Source organism: Hyposmocoma kahamanoa, unplaced genomic scaffold, assembly GCF_003589595.1.
Source record: "Hyposmocoma kahamanoa isolate Upper Pololo Valley unplaced genomic scaffold, ASM358959v1 82, whole genome shotgun sequence".
NCBI classification, from domain to species: domain Eukaryota; kingdom Metazoa; phylum Arthropoda; class Insecta; order Lepidoptera; family Cosmopterigidae; genus Hyposmocoma; species Hyposmocoma kahamanoa.
Window position 1 is genome coordinate 114094 of NW_020654133.1, and position 23168 is coordinate 137261.

The 23168-nt window shown below is 36.4% G+C and overlaps 2 protein-coding genes across 3 annotated transcripts; one reads left to right on the forward strand and one right to left on the reverse strand.

Moving 5' to 3' along the window:
- The first annotated feature begins 1703 nt into the window (after positions 1-1703).
- LOC113234266 (PR domain zinc finger protein 15-like) lies at positions 1704-5366 on the forward strand. The gene is made up of 2 exons (XM_026469564.1): positions 1704-1824; positions 4356-5366. The coding sequence occupies exons 1-2, from the start codon at positions 1783-1785 to the stop codon at positions 5112-5114; spliced, it is 801 nt and encodes a 266-aa protein (XP_026325349.1). The 5' UTR covers positions 1704-1782; the 3' UTR covers positions 5115-5366.
- Positions 5367-15802: 10436 nt separating this feature from the next.
- LOC113234261 (4-hydroxybenzoate polyprenyltransferase, mitochondrial) lies at positions 15803-22889 on the reverse strand. 2 transcript variants are annotated; one of them, XM_026469560.1, is made up of 8 exons: positions 22421-22434; positions 19735-19977; positions 19205-19352; positions 18265-18440; positions 17729-17876; positions 17205-17398; positions 16650-16838; positions 15803-16220 (listed from the first exon to the last, which is right to left on the reverse strand). In XM_026469560.1, the coding sequence occupies exons 1-8, from the start codon at positions 22430-22432 to the stop codon at positions 16038-16040; spliced, it is 1293 nt and encodes a 430-aa protein (XP_026325345.1). In that variant the 5' UTR covers positions 22433-22434; the 3' UTR covers positions 15803-16037. The 2 variants fall into 2 exon arrangements, with proteins under 2 accessions (XP_026325345.1, XP_026325346.1); XM_026469561.1 differs by lacking the exon at positions 22421-22434 and adding an exon at positions 22544-22889 and having other exon boundaries at positions 15804-16220.
- Positions 22890-23168: the final 279 nt, after the last annotated feature.

Genomic DNA, 23168 nt, shown 5'->3' on the forward strand with positions numbered 1-23168 from the left:
AGAATAGAAAAAAGAACCTACCGTTCACGTTAAAAGCATTAGTTGCAGAACTCGGTCACGACCAATGATATATGCTCACTGGTCACGACCACACTTTGAAAATTTAGTTTATGAAACAAAAATAAACACTACGATTTCTACTGAAAACTTAAAAATATGCAATAAACAGCCAAATATAAAATAATAAAAATGTCTGTCGAGGTCAGTGTTTAGCGAGATGCGAAGCTTACCTTCACAGCTGCATGCAACGAATTATGCTGATGCACAATCCACAGCTAACGGGACGTAGTGAAGTGCTGCCGCCACAGAACACTCAGCTGTCCCTCGACGCATCTTTCCCCGTACGGGGTTTTGAATGCGACAAAGTTGGATCGTCGACAAATAACGCACACACTCAACATAGCCTCGCACTAGGTGTCGCGGGTGCCATGGACACACACATAGACAACCACAAATTATACCCAAACTCACGAGAGAAATAATTGTAGGCCATACAACTATTTCTCCCGGCCCGGGAATCGAACCTGGGACCTCTGCGTGGCAGTCCGGCATGGTATCCGTTCGGCTACGGAGGCAGTTATGTAAACAGTTAGTATGAAAACATGTCGCAACTACGAGAGCTAAATTAGCTTATATTCGTTAGCAATGTGTGCTATTGGTCTTGTGTATGAGTGGACGGTGGACATTATTTTTAACCGACTTCAAAAAAAGGAGGATTTTCTTTTTCTTTTTTTGTATGTATTTTACGCGATAACTTGTGAATCGATTTTTATAGAAAAGTATTTCAAAAATATCACAAATATTCAGTCAGTTTCAGCTAGTTTTGACTAGCGATGGGCGAGTCGGGTTATTTAACTCGGTTAACTCGAGTTACTCGTGTAACGGTCAACTCGAGTTATTTTTTCATAAACTCGAGCTAACTCGGTTCACCCGCCCCGCCCGCCGCCGCCGAGCCGAATACTTCATACATACAACGCGTCGGTCGGTGACCTTCAGAGCATGCTCGAGTCGAGTTATTTAACTCGAGTTACTCTCACAACGAGTCAACTCGAGCTACACTTTGTGAACTCGAGTGAGCTCGGTCGGTCCGGTGACCTTCGTTCGGTCACGCTCGAGTCTCGGTCGGCCGGCCGATCGTGTCCAACTCGGTGAACCGTCGTCGGTTCGAGTTCTACTCGCGACTCGCGGTTGCTCTGTCAAACACCGAGTCGAGTTAACTCGAGTTAGCAGTCAAGTCAACTCGAGTAACTCAAGTTGAAACAAATACAACTCGTGCCATCGCTACTTTTGCTATTGGCTGTGTTTGAAATAGAAGGCGATTTTGGGCTACTTAATAAAATATCTGGGGAGCTACAAATTTTATTGGGGATTTTGTGCGGAATGGAGTTGTAAAATAACTCATTTGGGGGTTTGAATATTTCTACATGTGGGGAATTGGGGAAATAATAGAGTTTATATTCCCCAATGTCCGGCAGCAAGCAGAATTGGTTTTCTTGAAGGGATTTTATGGGTTTCGCATTCGCAAAAGTCTGGCAACACTGGATACGAAAGTCAGGCGTTGACGCATTACAGCAATTTACTGTTTTCGTTATTTTACGGAGAAGTAGTCGCTAATCAATCTAAAACAACATGTTTAAACGAACTCGAGAAATTATACGAGTACCAATGAAAGAGAATGTTCAATCAATAATACCAAAGACTTATAAATGTAATATTTGCAAAGAAGGTTGGCAAAGTGAAACCGATGTGGAATTTCATCGTCGCGAAACTCACGCGAAAGTAATGAATAAAATGTTGATTAACAACGTAAAGCCTATTTGTATGGTAAGTAATAAATATCTGCCATCCACTAACTAAAACAAAATATTTTTATAAAAAACCGTAACCCAGTTTTAGGACATTGAAATTGTTTAATATTTCAGCTCTGCGTCGTTAGGGTAAGTTCCGAACACGTTAACTAATTTTAACTGTTTAAAAGAGAATTTTGTGCTCTATCTAGCAAACTATTTAAAACGGATGTTTGACTATTTGTCACTTACCTGCGTTTTAGTCAGTGGACGGCTGATATCCTCCTCCGTCGGTCCATCATTGTTGTGGATTGTGACTTTCAACAAGTGTAGAGGTTCTTGTGAAAGAGTTCGTCCAGGGATATACCACCTTCATTGACTTACAAATAAATGGACGACGGGTCTAATACAAAAACTACGAAAAAAATGTCCCAAGTCAACCTATTTAAACGTAGTGACATGTAAAGGAATATGAAAAAGCTAAAACGTTGAATTTAAATTGTAATGTCATCGCAGTACTGTCTAATTTTGCTTGCTTCACTGTCAGAAGAAACAAACGAAGACTAAAGCGTGAATGACGCTCTGTATACGATTTTAACGCCCTATAAGTTCGGACACCTTTTAGCGCGGACCCGACGTCCATAGTAAGTCAATGGCCACCTTACCTATTTCAGTTTCAGTTTTGAAGGGTAAAGGCGATGGCGAAATTGCATTATTAACAGTAGAGCTTCTTCTTTTTAATCTTATTTTAAATAAGGCCTGTAACACTTGGGTTTCAATGTCGGCCTTGTGATGTCAATCCCTGTGGATTATTCTACTATATCATGTCACCTCGTACTAAGAGACAAGACCTCACATATGAGTATAGAGTTGTAGCCCTCTTCGCCAACGGTTCACCCAACATGACATTTAATTGCCCAACTTGCTAAATATCATAATTGAAATTGGCTTCTCAGAGCCACATTTCATTAAATGTAGCATATCTTCAAGTTTTCTTGTGAAAGTGTTTGTCCAGGGAAGCACTGCCACCTTACCTATTTCTGCCGCCAAGCAGTAATGTCAGCATTATTGTGTTCTGGGTGCTGGTGAAATTACAGGCACATGGGACTTGTCAACTTATGTCTCAGGGTGAAAGACTGCGCCTTTCATAATATATAATAGTACCCCTCTATCTTTGTGATTTTTTTAATTTATTATTAATAGGTGAGCAGCTTGAAGCTGATATGTCTATATCAAATCTGTATTAAATTCATATGAAGTCCACGAATTCACAAGTAGTCCTGAATTTTTTTGTTAAAGTCCACAAAACACTGGATGAATTTAAAAGACCTAGAAGACACAAATTCTTCTTTTTTAACCAGCTGTCCAGCCGGTTTTTGAAAGCGTTCACTGAGCTAGGATTAACCACGTCCTCAGGCAACCTGTTCCACTTTGTAACCACTCTGTTTACTTACTTAACTTACAATCAGGTGCACCACTTGTTTGCCCCGTCACTTGATATTATAAAAATAAATAAAAAAACAGGCACTTGTCAACTTATAGCACCCTTTACTCTCATTCTCTGTCCGAAACAATTTTTTTTTTTATATATATAATAGACACACGCTTGGCCACAATCTCACCTGATGTGACCGACGATGGGACGCGTTTGCCTAAAAAATGCCTATTCACTCTAGCCTTGAATAGCCCCAAATTACTATCAAATAAGTTATACATAGGAAATGAAACTATTTTTCCGGATTTTAAATCCGGAAAAATAGTTTCATTTCCTATGTGTAACAATCGCGAAAACCTAAGAACGAAATAAGTTATACTCAATACAATTAAAAGACGCCTGGTGAGAATGAAGCCTCATACTTGACATTGTTTTTTGATTTGGTTGAGGATTACTTATAATAATAAACTCATTTATTTGTCTTGAAAACAGTAATACATTTTATAATAAAATCAGAGACAGTGTTAATTAACAAGACAAAACGGTCTATGACTCAGCAGTTGCGGGGAACCCACGGTCTCTGTTATTCTGTCATAACCTTGTTGAAGTATTGTAATTCAATATTTATTTTAGGACATCGAGACTGAAAGTAGGTATCGTTAATAACATATTTTATTTGAAAAAAATGGAAACTTATAATAATTAACCCTATTAATATCAATACATTCCAAGCGCAAGAGCCTGCTGTGCAAGTAGCCATTCGCGACAATATCCACGAAAAGTTAAAAGTGTATGATTAAATTGTATTTTACGGATAGGTGGAGGTAGATCATTCCAAATTTTAGCAGAAGCGTCACTTAAAGCGTACTCAACCTCTTGTGGCTTATTTGACAGTAATTATTTTTTTTCCTTGTTCCGCATGGGACAGGTAAAGATCAGACACCATAGTACCTAGTCATACCGAAGAAAAAGAGTGTCAGTATTTGTTTCGAATAGATGTCGGACAGAGAATGGAGGTACCAAAGGTATCTAAAACGTGTCAAATGTCAGTCTCACTTCTAAAGCTTGTACCAAATTGTTTTCGTAAAGATTTTCTTATTTTGGAACCTGCTTTAAAAAACGATGTGTTACAGATATGCATAAAGAACCTGAAAACACCAGAAAACCTTCTCCGTCACATCAAAACGGTGCACCTGCTAAGTTCCGAAGACGCAACTCGAATAGAACGAGAGATATTAATTTGCAACGAATGCAGCAAAATCTTCTTCAACAGACGAATGATAGTCGTTCATATGGCAATTAGACACCGTAACGTGCGGTCTAAAAAACAGCGCATTGAATGCCCTAAATGTTTGAAAATGGTGCGATGCAACACGATCTGGTCTCATTGTCAATTTGAGGATATTTTAAGCGTCGCCTGCTGCCCAATCTGCTTAACCAAATTCACGAACACCGCTGAGATGCAAAGTCATATATTAACACATCCGAATTACTTCTACTGTAACATATGTACATACAGCACAAAATCGGCAATGAATTTCAAGGAGCACGTGTCAAAGTATAAAAACAGGTTTAAACATGTTGGCAACGTGGACAAGGCGAAATTAGAGCAATGTTTTGTATCAAGCGTACGCTACATGCAATGGCGGATATTAAGAATGAGTTCTTTTAAGGGATTAAATTTACCACCTAATATAAACATTTGCGTTCTCTGTCGGGAGATTTGTAGAAATTCAGAAGAAATGAAAAAACATTATCTTACACATGTGCATGTGGTGGAGGAGCGGGTGGAGAAGAAAAAGTATGTTTGTACATGTGGAGAAGAATTTTTCAACAGTGTGTTACTGAAACATCATGTTTTCAAAATGCAGGGTGAACATAGGGCGCTGTGATATTTGTTTAACTAATAAATGCGGTAAGTATTCTCTGATCGCCACCAGACCGGTTCGTCGGTGTAACGTGGTCCGACTACATTATGTAAAAAGTCGTCGGCTGCGTGTGTAGGTCTGTGCGTACATTTTTATTTGGTATAAATTAGTATGATAATTAAAACAAAGAATGACCATGTACAAAATTTTTTTCGCTCCATTGGGACTTGAATCCACGCCCATGCTGTACCGTAGCATTCCGCTTACTAACTGAGCCACAGGTCATATCGCACCCTTAGTAATATAAGGGCACAATCCAAAAAAAGTAGATTTTTGGGAAATTTGGGAATTGATAGGGACTTAAATAATAAATGGGATCAAACTTAAATAAAAAACTTAAACTTATGGAATTTATTTATATTATTTATTTTTCTTATTGCTATTTATAATACATTTATCAAAGAACAAATCTGCCAAATTTCATATTTATAACTTAAATAATAAGCATGTTATTTGAAAAAATAGGTGTAATGTAGGAATCCAGAATCTTAATACGCGATTTCCCAAAAATCTACTTTTTTTGGATTGTGCCCTTATATTACTAAGGGTGCGATATGTTCAATTAAGTGTAAATCATGCATGTAACACGTGTAGCTGGGAAAGAATCCGATCATAGTAAATTAAAAAATCGATCACCCTAATGGGAAAATCGATCACCGTAATGAAAAAATCGATCACCGTAATGAAAGAAACCGATCACCGTAATGAAAGAGATCGATCACCGTAATGAAAGAAATCGGTCATCGATTCCGTTAACCGATTTCAATTAAAACTTGGTAATTATATGTAATTCCACGTACTTTTGAGGTCGGTTTTTTTAGTACTCTGTACTGAGGTTATTAAGATACGTGTTTGAGAAAGTAAGGCGTCAGAATGAAAATAAGTTTTTTGTGTAGTGACGTTATCAATCTCAGTGTGCGATATGATGTATAACTCCAGCCTGTCCCCCACTGCGATATAATTTTTAAACTTCAAAAAAGGAGGAAGTTTTCAAATCGACTGTGTGTTTTTTTTGTGTGTATGTTACGCGATAACTAACGTCATTGGTGAACCGATTTTGATGATTCTCTTTTTGTTGGAAAGAGGAAACCTAAAAAGCGGTCCCATTTAAATTTGATGAAAATATTCCAACTCTAAGGGTGGCAAACTATACGATGAATGACTTTTGAGGTCGGTTTTTTTAGTACTCAGTGCTCATTATAATTATCTTTAATAAATACCAATTAACCATTATTCCATTGTTACATAACGATGTAAAAGAAAGATGTATATTTATGTAAATTAGGGACATAAGAGATTATTGTAAATAAATACATATTTTGAAAAAGCTCTTTTATTTTAGAATATAGGTAGATTATATAAATATTCCCAGGTGTCCTACGTCCAGTGGCGGATTTGCAGTTTCAGCAGTCCTAGGCCCCAGGCCATGCAGGCAGTACCAGCTGCCCCTTTCTCAGCACTCATCATATACTAGCAGACTACATAATGAATTTATTGACAACTTTTATCGAAATCTATTCAGAAATTTACTATTTAATATTTTTTTAAATTTTAATATTTTTCTAGAACATTGATTTGATATATCGTGAACTGGCAACCGGTACGCGTTTGCGTCATTTATAATAGCATCAGCCCCCGTTAATGACGTTATATGTTTAGACATTAATAAGTTCGTAAGGAACTTGAAACTTTTTGAGGATAATTTCCTTTTACCCATAAGGTATCTGAGACATATAGCTAGTGTGCTATCTTTTAATGTTAAAGACGCTGTTACAGAAGATATAACACAGTTTCACGACAATGCTCCTACTTTAAGTAGCAACAGTATACTTTTTACTAACCATAATTTAAACTGAAAAACACGACAACAGAAAAGTCTAATTGTTTGTTGTAGTACATCAAAATATTCAAGGCTTTTCTGGCAAAACATTAGAAATAAGTCTTTTTTTGCACGATATTTCCGTTGACGTGTTTTGTGTTACAGAACACTGGCTGAAAGACTACGAAGCAATTAACAACATAGAAAATTATGTAATAGTCACTTCGTTCATAAGAAAGAGCTTAAGTAGAGGCGGATCCACGATTATTATTAAACGAAACTTAAAATTTAAAGAGCGTAAGGTTATCACAAATCTATCTACTGAACGAACTATTGAGATTTCATGTGTGGAATTGGATCAGTTTGTCGTCGTATGTGTATACAGGCCCCCCTCTGCTAATTTTAACGAGTTTGAATTAATTATTGTAGACAGTTTAAAGCGGACTTTTCCAACCAAAAAAACGTAGTCAAGATTTCAATGTAAACCTGCTGGAAAACTGTTCTACTTCTGTAAGACTCATTAATTTATTAAAAAGTTTTAACTTGATTAATCTTTTCTTAGAACCAACTCGCATTACTGCCTCCTCTCCTACTTGTATTGATAACATCTTTTGTAACACAGACGCAGTGTCTAAATCAATAATAAATTGCTTAAGATCAGACCATAGTGACCAATTGGCTTCTTTTAATTGTAAAATGAGCAAGAAGGTAGACCAATTTCTCTGCAGACCGATTACCACAGAACGAATCATTAGATTTCAAAATAATATCGGCAATAGTTTAAATTCCCTACCCCATATACCGGAGCTTCCAAATACTTTATATAGCACGATATTTGGTTTAATTAAAACTGAATTTGATAACATATTTAAATCGAAAACATTAACTTTCCATAGAGAGACTAAATTCAACGACTGGGCAACAGTAGGTATTCATAAGAGTAGGTCTCGTTTGTATGAGCTATATGCTATGAAAACTTATAATACTAATTCCAATTTCATAGAATATGTTAGAATTTATTCAAAAATATTTAAAAATGTTTGTGTAGCTGCTAAAGTTAAGTTTCACAGCGACAAAATTAGACAATCGATAAATAAATCTAAAACTACTTGGAGCTTAATAAATAAAGAGTCAAGCAGGGTTAAACAACACGATAGAGATATACTTTTAGAATTAGACGGTAAAGTTATAAAATCTAAAGACAAGGTAGCCCAAGCTTTTGAATCGTTTCTTTTCGGAAATTGCTGTGAACACTACAGAATCATTAAATTCCTCCCCTTCTCTTGCTATTGATCTCCTAAAGGAAAATGTTAACGTTGGTGGCAGTTTATTTAATTTTCGTCATGTTAATCCACAAGACATCATAAAAGCTTTTAAGTCAATACATGTTAAAAAAACTGAAGATCTCTGGGGCATATCAACTAAAGTTAAGACTCAGTTATTAATCTCATTTCCCCACAGTTAGCTGTAGCTTTCAATAGGTGCGTTGACGAAGGTGTTTTTCCCGATTTAATGAAATACAGCAAGGTTATTCCCTTATTCAAAAGCGGTAGGAAAGTTGATCCTAGCAACTATAGGCCCATTTCAATTTTACCAGCTTTAAGTAAAATATTCGAAAAGGTTATGCTGACTCAATTACTGTCCTATTTCGGTAGGAATCATATTTTTCATAGTGAACAATACGGGTTTACTAGTGGTAGATCGACTGGCGATGCGGGGGTAGCGTTACTAAAACACATCTTAGATGCTTGGGAAAGGTCCCAGAACGCTATTGGTGTTTTCTGTGACCTCTCAAAGGCATTTGATTGCGTTGATCATAATACTCTTATTAGGAAGCTGGAACATTACGGTGTAAATGGCAAGGCGTCAAAACTTGTCTCGTCATATATCAACGGCAGAATTCAGAAAGTAGACATAAATGGAGTGACTTCACACCCAAAGGGGTTCTCCGGTAAAAATGGGTGTTCCGCAGGACTCAATAATTGGACCTTTCTTATTTCTGATTTATATTAATGATCTGCCACTCTTTGTTAAGGAGCATTGCGAAATAGTGTTGTTTGCTGATGACACATCCTTGATTTTTAAAACAGACAGACATGACATTAACTATAACCATATTAATGGTAGCCTCTCTAAGGTAGTTTATTGGTTTAATGTTAACAATTTATGAAGACAAAATGTGTTAAATTTGAATTGCCTAACGTAAAATCGACTAGTCCAAGCATAGAAATAAACGGAGAAAAGTTAGACCTTGTTAATAAAGCAGTCTTCTTGGGAGTGACCTTAGACAGTAAACTTCAATGGTTTCCACATATATCTTCCCTGGCCAGCAGATTAAGCTCCGCTGCATACGCAGTCCGCAGAATACGTGAGCTTACCGATGTTAGTACTGCTAGACTAGTTTAGTTTAGTTACTTCCATAGTATAATGTCCTACGAGATTGTAATGTGGGGTAAAGCGGCAGATATTCAAACCATATTTGTATTGCAAAAACGAGCGATTCGTTCTGTGCACCGTCTAGGCTCTCGGGTTTCTCTCAGAGAAAAGTTTAAGGAGACTGGTATCATGACTGTGGCATCACAGTACATTTACTCAAATATTTTATATGCCCGTAAAAATACTTATACATAATTTCAATAAGAAAGAAGCTATCCATAATATTAAACTTAGAGAAGTCCAAAATCATGGTACCACGATTTCGTTAACCAAGGTAAACAACTCGTTTATGGGGAACTGTATACGTTTTTACAATAAGATTCCCGAGCACATATTAAGTTTATCACATTAAAAATATTTTGATCGAAAAATCACATTACAAAATTGAAGACTACGTGTTAGATAAAGATGTATGGAAAGACGACATGGCTCCAGAATCCACACAAATTTGATTCGAAGTGTATTCCATAGCATTTAAGTTTATTTGGAAAGAGCAATCCCCAGAGTTTCTTGCTCGTTCTTCTCAGGGAGGTCAGCGTAGTGAACGAGCAGTAGCTTAAATGTTACGTTTTCAAGTGTAAATTTATTTTACCTATGGAATAAATAATCTTTGACTTTGACCGTAGCATGGCTGCGCATAATAGTCGCGACGAGCGCGATAAAATTGAAACAAGCGCGCGCTATTGGCTATTTAAATTAGATCTGATTGAGACGGCCAATAGCGCGCGTCGGGACTATCTTGCGTAGCCATGCTACATGGGCTGGTTTATTAAATAAAAATACGTAGTTCTTACAGCAGGTTGTACAAGTGCATAAAACGCGTCATTTTACCGAGACGAGTATATCCATATATATATATGGATACTTAAGTCGAGGGCAGAATGGGTTTTATGAACGAGTTATACACTGCTTTTCACTTCGATTGCGAGGAAATTAAACAGCGATATTACAAATAAACGATTATTTAATTAAAATTGAATGTAAAATTACAACAATTAGACATATTTAATGTGATGGTTTTTCCTGGCATATTCAGTGTATTATTTTGTATTTTATTATGAACTTGAGATGCCTCCAAAGTTACGAGATTTCTTTGTAGAATCTACTATTTACCAAGTTCTAGTGTGCGTGGCTGTTGGCGCAGGAGAAGGTATTAAATAGGTAGTAAATAATGAGCAGTTTGATTTCTACATCTCGCTTGGTCCAGCCATCATGACGGACACTGAAATTATTAATGGGTAGGAGTGTCGCTTACCACCAGGAGCACGAGTTCTTCGACTCTAGACAGACAGACTGCATTTCAACTGCACTCCGACTGCAAATTTGCAGTTTGAATGCAGTTGGTCCAACTGACTGTCCAGAGCCTTCGTCCCCTCATTTGGTATCACAAAAAGAAAACAACATTTGGCAAGAACAAATGTTTATTGGAATAAATTAATAGTGTTTATTATATATTAACAAATAAAGCCAAAAGCCTTTTTTAACAATGCGTTTATTTACATACATTTCATACGTTTGGTCGCATTAGGTCCTAATCGCAGAATGTCCAACATATGGCTTGGGTGGGTCACTGACCTAAACTTAAATCGATTTTAATATCAAACGTAAGAAATAAATCTGTAAAGATTGCACGGAAACTCATGGACGTTACGGAATAATTATTATTAAGCGTGAACAGCAAACTTTGAGGTAATGCAGTTCACAACTGAGTACAGTTAGCGACTTAGTATTTTTACACGTGATATGGCGTAAGCCTATGCTACAGAAAAATATACTTCCGGACACATAATTCGAGCCACCTTCAAGGGCTAGAATACAAAAGTAGTCTTATCGTCGAAGTAAAAGTTTTCCCCCGGTTTTGAAAATCCAAATTTTCAACAAGGATTTATGGAAAACATTTAGTATACTAGTTTCAAAATTGCTTAATAGTTTTTGATCAATCGCATTGTTTAAGCTTAGGGTATTTAGAACTGAAAATGCGAGGTGGCACGAATTATATGTCCGGGAGTGTATAACCCACATCCTCTCCAATTCATGTAACTCTATCTACAATATTAGTCGATAGATAACAAGAATTAGAGAGGATGTGGGTTATATTTTTCTGTATCTAATGGAGCAATAAACGTGTTTCGCGTAACTCCACTGATGCCATTCTTCCGTGAGGGTGAGTTATATTTTTTTAAATACCCACATTTTGAAATTTGACTTTTGTGGATTACCTTGTGGGTTTAAATCCAGATTCGCACCTTCGAGTTTTTCGGATTTTAAGTGCGAAAGCAATGAGCTAGAAAACACGTGTGGAGTCCCCACAACCCGCATGGGGCCAGCGTGGCGGACTATGGCCTAAACTCACGCCTGAGGAGACCCGTGTCCAGCAGTGGTATAAATGGATTGATGATGATTTAATTATTCACTTATAAACAAGAATATAAATTTATTGGTTTCGTATTTACTCAATTCGTCAATTTTTGAGTTACGACAGTATATGGTTTTATGTCCGATGTCCGAATCTTACGGTAGTTTTCCATTTAAAATTAATCTGTCAATTTCAGAAACCATATCATAAAGGCACTCTTTTTAGTTCTGAATCAAATTTCTATTGTTTATGGTACTCGCCACTGAGCCGAAAAATTTAATTTAAAGTTCTATCAAAAAAGAACGTCGTATTTTTGCAAAATAAAATATCAATTATGCCGCTACTCAGTCGCTATACTGCTTGCAGATTGGTTAAATTGGCCTAAAAGTTTTGCAACCGGGCCTTAAACCTTTATAAAACAAAAGGATTGGTTAAAATGTATGCGCTATTTAACCAGTTCTATACTATCTCTTTGGTTTTTGTTTTGTAGCGTTAGTCTACCCTAATTGTAAAATTTATTTAAAAAAGAAATCGCAAACAATATATACCAACATTTAATATTGGTTATGTTTCTAATTTTATTTACTCGTAGAAAAAGTATTTTATGCAATCATTAAATAATTAGGTCCTAAAATCTTGTACCCATTACTTAGGCCACTCGGCAAAGCCTTGTGGCCTAATAAACCCTCATTATGCAACTATTGCATAAAATACAATTTTAATGGAAACGAGCTTTCCTTTTTTTATGAGCGCAGAACTTTACTATTACAACAAAACAGAACACCTATATTTAATATCACATGACAAAAAAGACAAAAGACAAAAAAAAACAGCATAAAAGAAAAAAATATATAGAAAATATTTTTGATACCCCATGAAAGTTAATAATAATATTTTTTATGGCTTTCTTTATATTTATTTACAATGTACAGACATTACCCATGTACGGATATTTATCTTTATAAATAGAATAAAGAGAGGAGTTTCTTTCATCCGGACATTCGGAATTCGAAAAAAGTAATTAATTTATATTTGGTGTAAACTCTGTGTCGTTCCCTGTAGCTGTATCTATATAGGTGGAACACCTTTTTTTCGACCATTTCACATAACACTGTTAAAATGACGTATAATAATGGTAACCTATCACAAACTCCAATTTTTTTCCGAAATAACGTTTGTTCGAATTTTCATTACACCGAAAACCGAATTATAACAAAACAGTTGGTCTTTCAGGATATGTTGGATGTTTATCGCGAAGACACGATTAGGTTCGGTTAGGTTAAAAAGAAAAAAACATTTTCCTCTCAAAATTACTTTCGAGGTTACGAAAATTCGAGCAAACGTTGTTTCTGGAAAATGTCATTTCGGTCTACTGACAGGTAACCTATAATAATGCTCTACGAGCATTGTATATTAATTTTCGAGCTCCTTGTGAAAGAGTTCGTCCAGGGAAGTACTGCCATCTTACCTATTTCTGCCGCCAAGCAGTAATGTCAGCATTACTGAGTTCCGGTTTGGAAGGTAAGGGTGTTGGTGAATTACAGGCACATGGGACTAGTCAACTTATGTCTTATGGCAGTGCCCCTCAGATTTGTGATTTAAAGCTCTAAGTTGCACAACAACTGTAAAAGGACAGGCGTGTCGCTTATCATCAGGCGTACGACTTGTTCGTTCCACCACCCGTTTTTTTTAAATAATATCTAGGTGAAGGGACGAACAAGTCGTGCGCCTGTTGGTAAGAGACACGCCTGTAACATTTTGGAACCTCCATTTGTACTATAGGTTTAGGAACTGTTATTTAAGAAATAACATGTTAAGTTAAATCTGAATACTGGGTTCAGTTATTACTCTGTTTTATAACCGTTGCTGTTTGACATTACTTTCTACGTGTATTAATATCTAGTGTTGGGAAGTGGAAAATTTTATTTTTCGCAAAAAATCATATTTTTTTCGTAATCAATGTCTTGAGACTTATTGTCTCAATTCTGCCAAAGTTCGTTTCATGCTAGTTTCATGGTGGGTGTGTAAAACTATACTAAATCCATGTGTAAAACAGAAAATTTGTTCGGTGACTCAGATTGAATAATATTTAATATTCACAACAATGGAAATGAAACTTTTTCAGGATTTAAATCGCGTATCGACTGTGAACTGGCAACCGCACATCTCAATTTTATCAACTTTACAGGATGATGAAAAAAATTGTTTGCGTCATTTATATAGTATCTGGTTTATTAAATAAAAATGTGTAGTGTTCATACATACACGTGTAAAAAAAATATTTAAAAACTACATTTGTCAAACTTGATTTTGCTAAACTACAGCGTTTCCAACAACCAACGGTTTGTTTGAAAAAACAAATACACGCTATTTAAAACCAGAAAAATAGTTTCATTTCCTATGTGTAACAATCGCGAACACCTAAGAACTCAAAACATAAATATTTTGTCTATTTTTTCCTATATTTTTCCACCCTTGACAGTGACACCTGTCAAAAGTTGAAGATACTATGCCTCTACCACGAGTTTACTATGACAGTTGACGTTAGCGACCGCGTAACTTACTTCACAACTTTGTATGGCAATTTATACAGCGTCTCTAGTGGTCACAACATTTTATATACAAACATTTTATCACGGTAGACGCATCGACCTCTATAATGAGAATTTGTGAAAATAAGCCAACCAGGGTTTAGAAATTTACCTTTAGTAATGATTATGCAATTTTATCTTATAACTTAGGCTAAATAAAAGTTTAAACATCGAGTATATGACCGGAAATAGTGACGAAATAAAGGCCACCCATCCCTAGCATCTCATCAGGCAAATGGGCCTTATATCACTTTTAAATATCAACTCTCGTTTGCACTGAAATCACAAATTAGAAAGCTGAAATAGTACAGCGCCAACAACTGACCTGTGTATACGTCTCCGTATATTCCAAAAATATTCTGTATTTATTGTAATAAAGATAATATCTCTAACAATGGGGGCTGTTCTATTAGGTGGTGAGGTAAAAACAGCAAAACATTTGATTACAAAAAAAAAAAATGGAATCACATTTCATCGGTAATTAAAATATTAAATAAGATATTTTTAAATTTTCGTCCATTATAGCAAAGCCCAAATTAAACTGGTCGATTTGAAGTGAAACAATTGACGTCAATTGTTTCGGATTCGGGCTGGCCAATAGGAGCGCAGTTGTTACGGTAATGATATGGCAGAATAGTTTTCAAACAAATTAAATGACATTTCGTCTCTATTTCTAGTTATATACTCGGTGATGACTTTAAAATATGTATCCAGGGATTGGCAAGTGTCCGGGTCTTACCCCGGTGCTTTGTTAACGCGGTGTTTAAATCGGGTTAAAATCTATTAACACCCGAAATTGAGGGCAAAAACGATTTAAATCGAGTTTTGTTAAAATTGAATGATGTTATTACAAAATGTTTACTGCTTCCTGATCTAGACGATTTGATTTTCTTTTCTATTGGATCGATTCACGTGAAATAAATCCATACAAAAACAATCGTATTCACTTAAATCGATTTTCGTAAAAATCGATTTGTAATGTACATCTTTAGTAGTGAGAATCCACAGCATAGCAAGGTGGGTACTGTGTGCAGTTGCCTCATTTTAATCTAAAAATTATTTTTTGCATCGAAATTTCTAATAACTATGGAATTATACGAAATTCCGTATGCGCTCACGATTTCGCGCAGAAATGGATTAAAAACTTGGCACTTTTTAACCAACTGTCCATCTCTGGATGTATCTAAACGTAGAACATAATAATACACTCCCGGACACATAAATCGAGCCATCTTGCGTTTTGATTTTTCAAAGTTTTTCTTGAAGAAAGGGTTATTGATCAATCCAGACATTATTTAAGCTAAGGACATTTAATACTGACAATGCAACGTGTCTCGAATTATGTGCTCGGGAGTATACGAGTGTTACATTTTTCCAATTATTCAGAAAATTACCCAACACTAAATTATATCCAACATTTTGAGTAAAGGACTTGAAACCAAGGCCGTTAAATAAATTAAAAAAAAAAACAGTCATGAAAGTACTCACTCGACAATAATCCGACTAAATCTGTATTTTTTGCCTGCCACACAATATGTAGACAAAAATCTATACCCAAGACGAAATATCTAGTCCATTAGTAGTTTCTGTCTACCTCAGTTTATTCGCATTAAGAATAATTTATATAGGTAGACATAAATGACAAACATCAAGATCCGAGGTCTATACCTACCCCGTTATCTAATCTAGCCAAAAACACAGCTCTTAGTTAAAGTTGGATCCTCTTTTCCGCTATATTTTTGTCTATTTTCTACATATTGGCTAACCCCGCCCCCGAGGATACCTAGGAGAATAATTAGACCTACTAATGTGTTGGATCTAAATTTTTTCGCACAGTCGTCGGGACAATCTGGGTTTAGTACGTAAATCTGTAACAAAAAAAAACACAATTATTAATAACTAAAATAAATGCAGGTTTTAAATAAAATAAATGCAGGTTTTAGTGAGTGCTAGTTTGTTGTTTTAAAACAAAGATCTGATGCCCCATTGCTACAGAGCCCGTCACTGAGTTATTTTGAGTTGGTTTTTGTGTCATTCTTAGTTGGTTTTTGTGTAATTTTGAGTTGGTTTTTTGTGTCATTTTGAGTTGGTTTTTGTGTCATTTTGATTTGGTTTTTGGTGTCATTTCGAGTTGTGTTTGGTGACGTGTTGATTAGGTTAGATTTAAAACTCTGAGTGGCGCTGCAACTGTTATAGACCGGTGTATCGCTTACTGCATTCGTCATTTGGTATCATAAAACAAGGTTTTTGAAATGTTTTTCTTGTTTCAAAATATTTTTGAATGAGTATAGTCATACCTGCTGGCCAGAATGTGCCGCGTACGCCAGCAGCGCGACATAGTACGGCCACTGGAGGTCTGCGTGTGCGCCGACCTGCGCGAAGCAGTACAGGCTGCTGCACAGTGCTACCGACAGCGCCGGCTTCGTGTGCGGACCGAAAGTCAGCGCCGTGGACTTCATGCCTATCCGCGCATCGTCTAGTTTGTCCTTAAATTTACGAAAAAATATTACTTTTTTGTAGTAGTTTAGCTTCTTGTGAAAGTGTTTGTCCAGGGAAGCACTGTCACCTTACTTACGTCTGCCGCCAAGCAGTAATTTCAGCATCACTGCGTTCCGGTATGGAAGGGTAGGGTGCTGGTGATATTACAGGCACAAGGGACTTGTCAACTAAAGCCCCTCAGATCTTTGCTATCTAAAGCTCTGAGTGGCACTGCTACTGTTATGGACAGGCATGTAACTTACCATCAGGCGCACTCTCATTGTAAGAGGAGGTCTGTGCTCTGCAGTGGGACTCTATACTGGCTAACTATTTTTATTTTTTATCCTAATATTTGTCTATATGTATATAATTACCTGATGGGCGTAGATAGTGTCATAGATGACAGTCCAAGCTAGTGCCCCAATGTACAGTGGTACGCATACTTCGGGGGCCACATGTCCTTGTAGGGCGCTATAGCCGAGTAGCGCCCCCCAGTTAAATGTCGCCCCAAGAAATAGTTGAGGGTAGTTTGTAAACCGTTTTGCTAGAGGGTAGGCGATCACTAAAACTGCAAAATAATAACGTGACTATATTGCATCAAATTATCTAATCTAGGAAATACATGATGGTACATTTACACCGGGCCGTCTGTCGTCTGCGCTTATAAACAGCGTTGCCAATGCCAATTGTTCAATATCCCCGAAATCAAAGTTAGAAATCAAAGTTAAAATCCCCAAATTTGGGGAGAGCATATCCGGAATTCGAAAAAGTAAATAATTAATATTCGGTAGTTTTAACAACTCTATCACTCCTTGTAGCTATATCTATACATTTGTCTATATGTGGAACACTTTTTTCCGATCGTTAATGATATTGATGACCCATAGACTAGACTTACCCATACTACTCGCACCCAACAGAACACTATAGCAGTTTAACTGCAGCAGTACACCTAAAGCTAATGTTAACTGAGCACCTAAAAAGGCTACAGCTTGCTTTTTCGTTATTGCACCTGAGACTAGTGGTCGTTCTTTTGTTCGTTCTACCTGAAATGTACATTTTTCTTCTTAATCCATATAAAATTAATGTCCACATACAAAAGTCATTAAATCGTATGAAACAGGCTAGGTTAGGCTATCGATACAGTCCCGTCCACTCAGATCCCACTCAAAATGACCTTGAAAATCTTACGTAAAAGACTAATAAAAATGGACTCGAAATGGCCCCAAAAACTAACTTAAAATGACCCCAAATACAAATTCAAAATGACTCCAAAAACATATTAAAAAACGACTCCAAAGAACGAAATTCAAAATAACCCCAAAAACAGATTCAAAATTACAATAAAAACATAGCGAGAATTAAGATATTCAAAACCCCAAAAACACAGTAAAAATGAAACCATGCTCGCTTCATCAATAAAATGCCACATACCTGTGCGTCAATATCTTTATCCCACAAGTCGTTAATGGTGCACCCCGCGCCTCTCATCAGCACAGCCCCCGTAAAGAATAAACCAGCCATATAGATGCTCTGCAACGGGGACACGTTGCCTGGGATCGAGGCTAGGGCTATTGACCAAGAACATGGCCAGTAGAGGAGGTAGACACCTGAAAATAATTTTTACAAAACTGTGAAACGACTGGCTCTTTATTACATCTTCTCCGTTCTCTTGTACGGAACGGATGTTTGGACACTCACAGAATCTATGTGCAAAAAAGTGGAAGCCTTCGGAGAGACAAAGTCACGAACGAAAGGGTGCTGCAACGTGTTGGTCGAAAACGAGAAGTGTTAAGTACCATCAAAAGAAGGAAGCTGGAGTATCTGGGGTCATGTACTAAGAAACCCAAAGTACGATTACAATTAATAATCCAAGGTAAAATACAAGAGAAGTATAGGAAGAAGGAGAATATCCTAGCCCAGAAATTTGCGTCTGTGGTTCAATAGGAGCACCCGATCATCATCCAGAGCTGCGGTGTCCAAGGTTTAGATTGCTATTACGCAATGCCATAACCACCTGTCTTGCGCCGATTGGATCCAGCGGATTCCCGAAACCTTTACCAGGTAATCAGTCCACAGTCCGGATGCGTAACGGAAGACCACCCGTCTTCCGTTACGCATCCGGTACACTTAAGTTTTGCAATTCTTTGGGCTATGTCGATTACTCTGGTTCTCTTGCGGATGTCCTCATTACTGATTCGATCTCGCAGTGAAACTCCGAGCACAGCATTTTCCATTGCCCTTCGTGTGACCTTGAGCTTTCTTACAAGGCCCTTAGTGAGCAACCACGTGTTAGTGCCGTAACTCATCACTTTTCATTACAGCATTTATAATTATTAGTTTGGATTGTAATTCATTCAGTGATTCTACTCACCGATGGGCTTGTCCCACCTGGCCAACTTGGCATATGGATCAATCCGACTCTTCCATATCTCGAGTCGACTCTCCACATCTTGCACCTCTTTCTGGTCTTCGTATACTTTATTTAGAACTATCTTTGGCGTTGACGTTTCTATAACTACCTGGAATTAGAGAAATATTCTTAACAGAATGGATAGCAAAATGTCATACCTGGGCAGCAACGTTGCTCCAGGTTGCTTTTATACGGAGTGGCCAAATTATAGCCAAAAATTTTTTTGGTCGTGGACATTTGAAGGTTTTATTTAAACAGAATATATAGGAATATCTTTAACTTCTGACTTCTCAGAATAATAAACCCTAAACATGTGAAAATATAGAGTTGAAGTTTCAACTCTATATTTTCACATATTTTTCATAAACAAACGCATACAAATTATGTCAACAAAAATTTATATGCGAGTTTGCCATTGTCCTTTTAAATTCTAAGAAACTCAGAGGTGCGAACCGGGACTCGAACCCACGACCTAACCTACTTTAACTTACTTTTTGTCTATGTTGATCACTAGAAGTTGAATATATTCTTCCTTGTCTATAGAACACATCTCTCTGTTGCCTCTGGAAGTAGACATTACCGCACAGGCATGACGTTACGTCTACATTTGTAGTAATCAACTTGCGTTGTACAGTAACAGAGTTAATATGGATTAATGTACGTAGGTTCAGGAGAGATGTTGATTTTATTGTTGTGTAGAGCATTTTTGGAGCTTTCTCTAGTGCATTGTTGAGCTGAAAGAGAAATTATTTATTTATTTGATTATAGACTAGCAGCTTTCAGTTTTAGGGTCCATTGAAAATAAGCGTCACAGTCCACCACCAATTTATGTGCACCAAGTAGCCGATATTCGCCCAAGCCAAAGTTGCCAATGTTAAGCATTTAGAATATGATTTTTTTTATTAAACATAGAATTATTAGGACATAGAAACAAAATAAGCCATTGATGAATAGTAGCATTGTTGCAACATTATTATTGTTACAATTGTTACAACATTGTTACACGTAACTGGTAGGCATGGTTCTTTTTAAACTATAACAGTGTTACAACCCCAGAATTGCTTGATTAAAAGTTAACATTTTCTCATGTGACTTTCTAAAGCAGTTAGTTAATATAATTACATATTGCACTGCCATTACAATAGTGTTATAACTCAAAATATGTGAAATTCAAGATTATACCATTGTTGAATGTAAAATTTGATTCTCTACATGTCAATAAAACTGTCATCAGAATATTTTAAACAACAACTAAAATTATCTACTTAATTAAATTTTTATTGAATTGATATTCAATAATTTTTTGTGAAATTACTCCACTAGTTTGTTATAATTATTAATACAAAGATCGAACACTCAGAAAAAATTCCTTCAATCCAGTTGGATACAAACCGACGTCTTCTTGCATACTGTGCCAGACGCTATGCAGATGAATAGCGACATCTCTCGCCAGGACTGGTAGCTGTAAAGGTACTAACTGGGTGATAAATCTTTCATAGATTCGTCCATTTATTGATTTAAACCAAATACAAAGACACGACGCAAGCACATAGAAAAATTCGTGACGTCCGTTGGTTCGTTCCGTGGCTTAGTTGGCATAGCGTCTGGCACGGTATGCAAGAAGACGTCGGTTCGTATCCGACCGGATCGAAGTAATTTTTTCTGAGTGTTCGATCTTTGTATTAATATCTACTTAGCCAAAATTGTCCTTATTTTATTCCTTATTTAAGTTAATACACTATTGTATTAACAGTGCAATATCATTACTGAATGTAATTTATTCTCTGCATGTGAAAAAAACCATTGGTAGAATATTGGTGGAGTATTGTCAGAAACAATCAAAAGATGCCTACTTAACTCAAAATAAGACCGACCTTATAATGATAAAGACACCAAAAATATTAAATTATTTTTTCTATTTTATTTTTCAATATATTTAGGAAATTGTTTAAGTTCAATAAACTATAATGACATATACATAAATTTTGATAATTTTTTTTAGGAAGTAATTTGTTTTTCATCGATTCTGAAAAGCCCACTTTTTGAGTTAAAACACTATTGTGTTAACAGTGCGATATATCAATACCAGAAGTATTAATTAATGTAAGGGACAAACCACGGTTTTTCAGGAGAGCCAAAAAACGATTTTATATTTTAAATCTGTCTATAACTTTTTATTGTCAACTCCAATTTTGGTCGTGTGTAGAGCAAAGGGTCTTAGAATTTCCTCTTCTTTTATGCTATAAATGACAGATTTATGAATGCCCAGCGGTTTAAAATATAGCACGTTGGTTACTAATATTTTATGTGTAAACTGTCGAGCATAGTAATAACATTGCCCAGCACTAGGGATACCCTGTGTCGCGGGTGCCATAGACACACACGTAAACAACCACAAATTACACCCAAACTCACGAGAGAAATAAATGTCGGCCATACAAATATTTCTCCCGACCCGGGAATCGCACCTGGGACCTCTGCGTGGCAGTCCGGCATGGTAACCGTTCGGCCACGGAGGCAGTTTAGTGTAAGCAGGAAGATAAATAGAAAATTATACGTAATTCTATTGGAAAGGTTACGGTACAATAGAATGTAAGGGTGCTATACTCTAAACATGACATGACACATGCTATATTCTAAACCACTGGGCATTCCTAAATTTTAATAATACCAATCAACAGAGCAGGAACTTCCGAGTCTAATGATACATGTAACTCATTTTCGACAAAATGTCCCTTACGATAATTGATACTTCTGGTATCAATATATCTCCATATAAAATTCATATTTTGCCTTATTTAAATAAAGAAAGCCATTAAATATTCAACTTGCCATAACTTCATTGACTTACAATTATATGGACGTCGGGTCCGCGCTAAAAAGTGTCCGAACTTATAGGGCGTTAAAATCGTATACAGAGCGTCATTCGCGCTTTAGTCTTCGTTTGTTCTACTGACAGCGAAGCAAGCAAAATTAGACAGTACTGCGATGACATTACAATTTAAATTCAACGTTTTAGCTTTTTCATATTCCTTTACATGTCACTACGTTTAAATAGGTTGATTTGGGCCATTTTTTTCGTGGTTTTTGTATTAGACCCGTCGTCCATTTATTTGTAAGTCAATGCATAATTTGTAAAATTTGTAAATTCTAACCTCAAACTATTATTTTACTTACCTTTAATTGCATATACCCCATAACCTTATTGCGTATTTGTAAGTTTACTACGTTTTCCTCCTATTTATAATAATAAATAAGATAAAAAACAAGACAATTATAGAAAACAATAAAAATACTTACAACAGTATCTACGAAAACGTTTGTTGCGTCGCAAAAACTGCACTAAATTATTAATAATGTCTTTTTACAGGTGAATATAATAATAAACAAGATGTGTTCTAATTTGAACAATACTTATAAAATAACTATTTCATAACAAATACAAGAATTAAAAATATAAAATGCGGTGACAGCCGACAGGTACACACGGACACATTAGAGGTGGGTGATAAATAACGTCACGATGAAAAAATCACGATGATCCGCCGTCAAACGGTATCATCGTGACTCGTTCCTAAGGAACGACGTTCCAAAGTCACATAGGTGTTCCTCCGTTCCAATTGCTATCCCCGTCACTCACATCACGACATACGTATTGGATATAATGCGCGATCTCCGTTCCGTGGTGACTGAGCGCGCCACTCGTTGTAATTCTCTTCAAATCGGGCCATTTCGGCGATGGGAGTGAATGAAATAGGATGACTTTCTTTGCTCACTCACAAGGGTCGTAGGTGCTTATACTACTAGAAAGGGCGGATGAAAAAATTCTGTAGCAGTTATTATAAACCTATTTATGAACAAAGTAATTATGTATATTTGTTTTATTATAGGAAGACTTGGTATTATATACTATATGTGTATACAT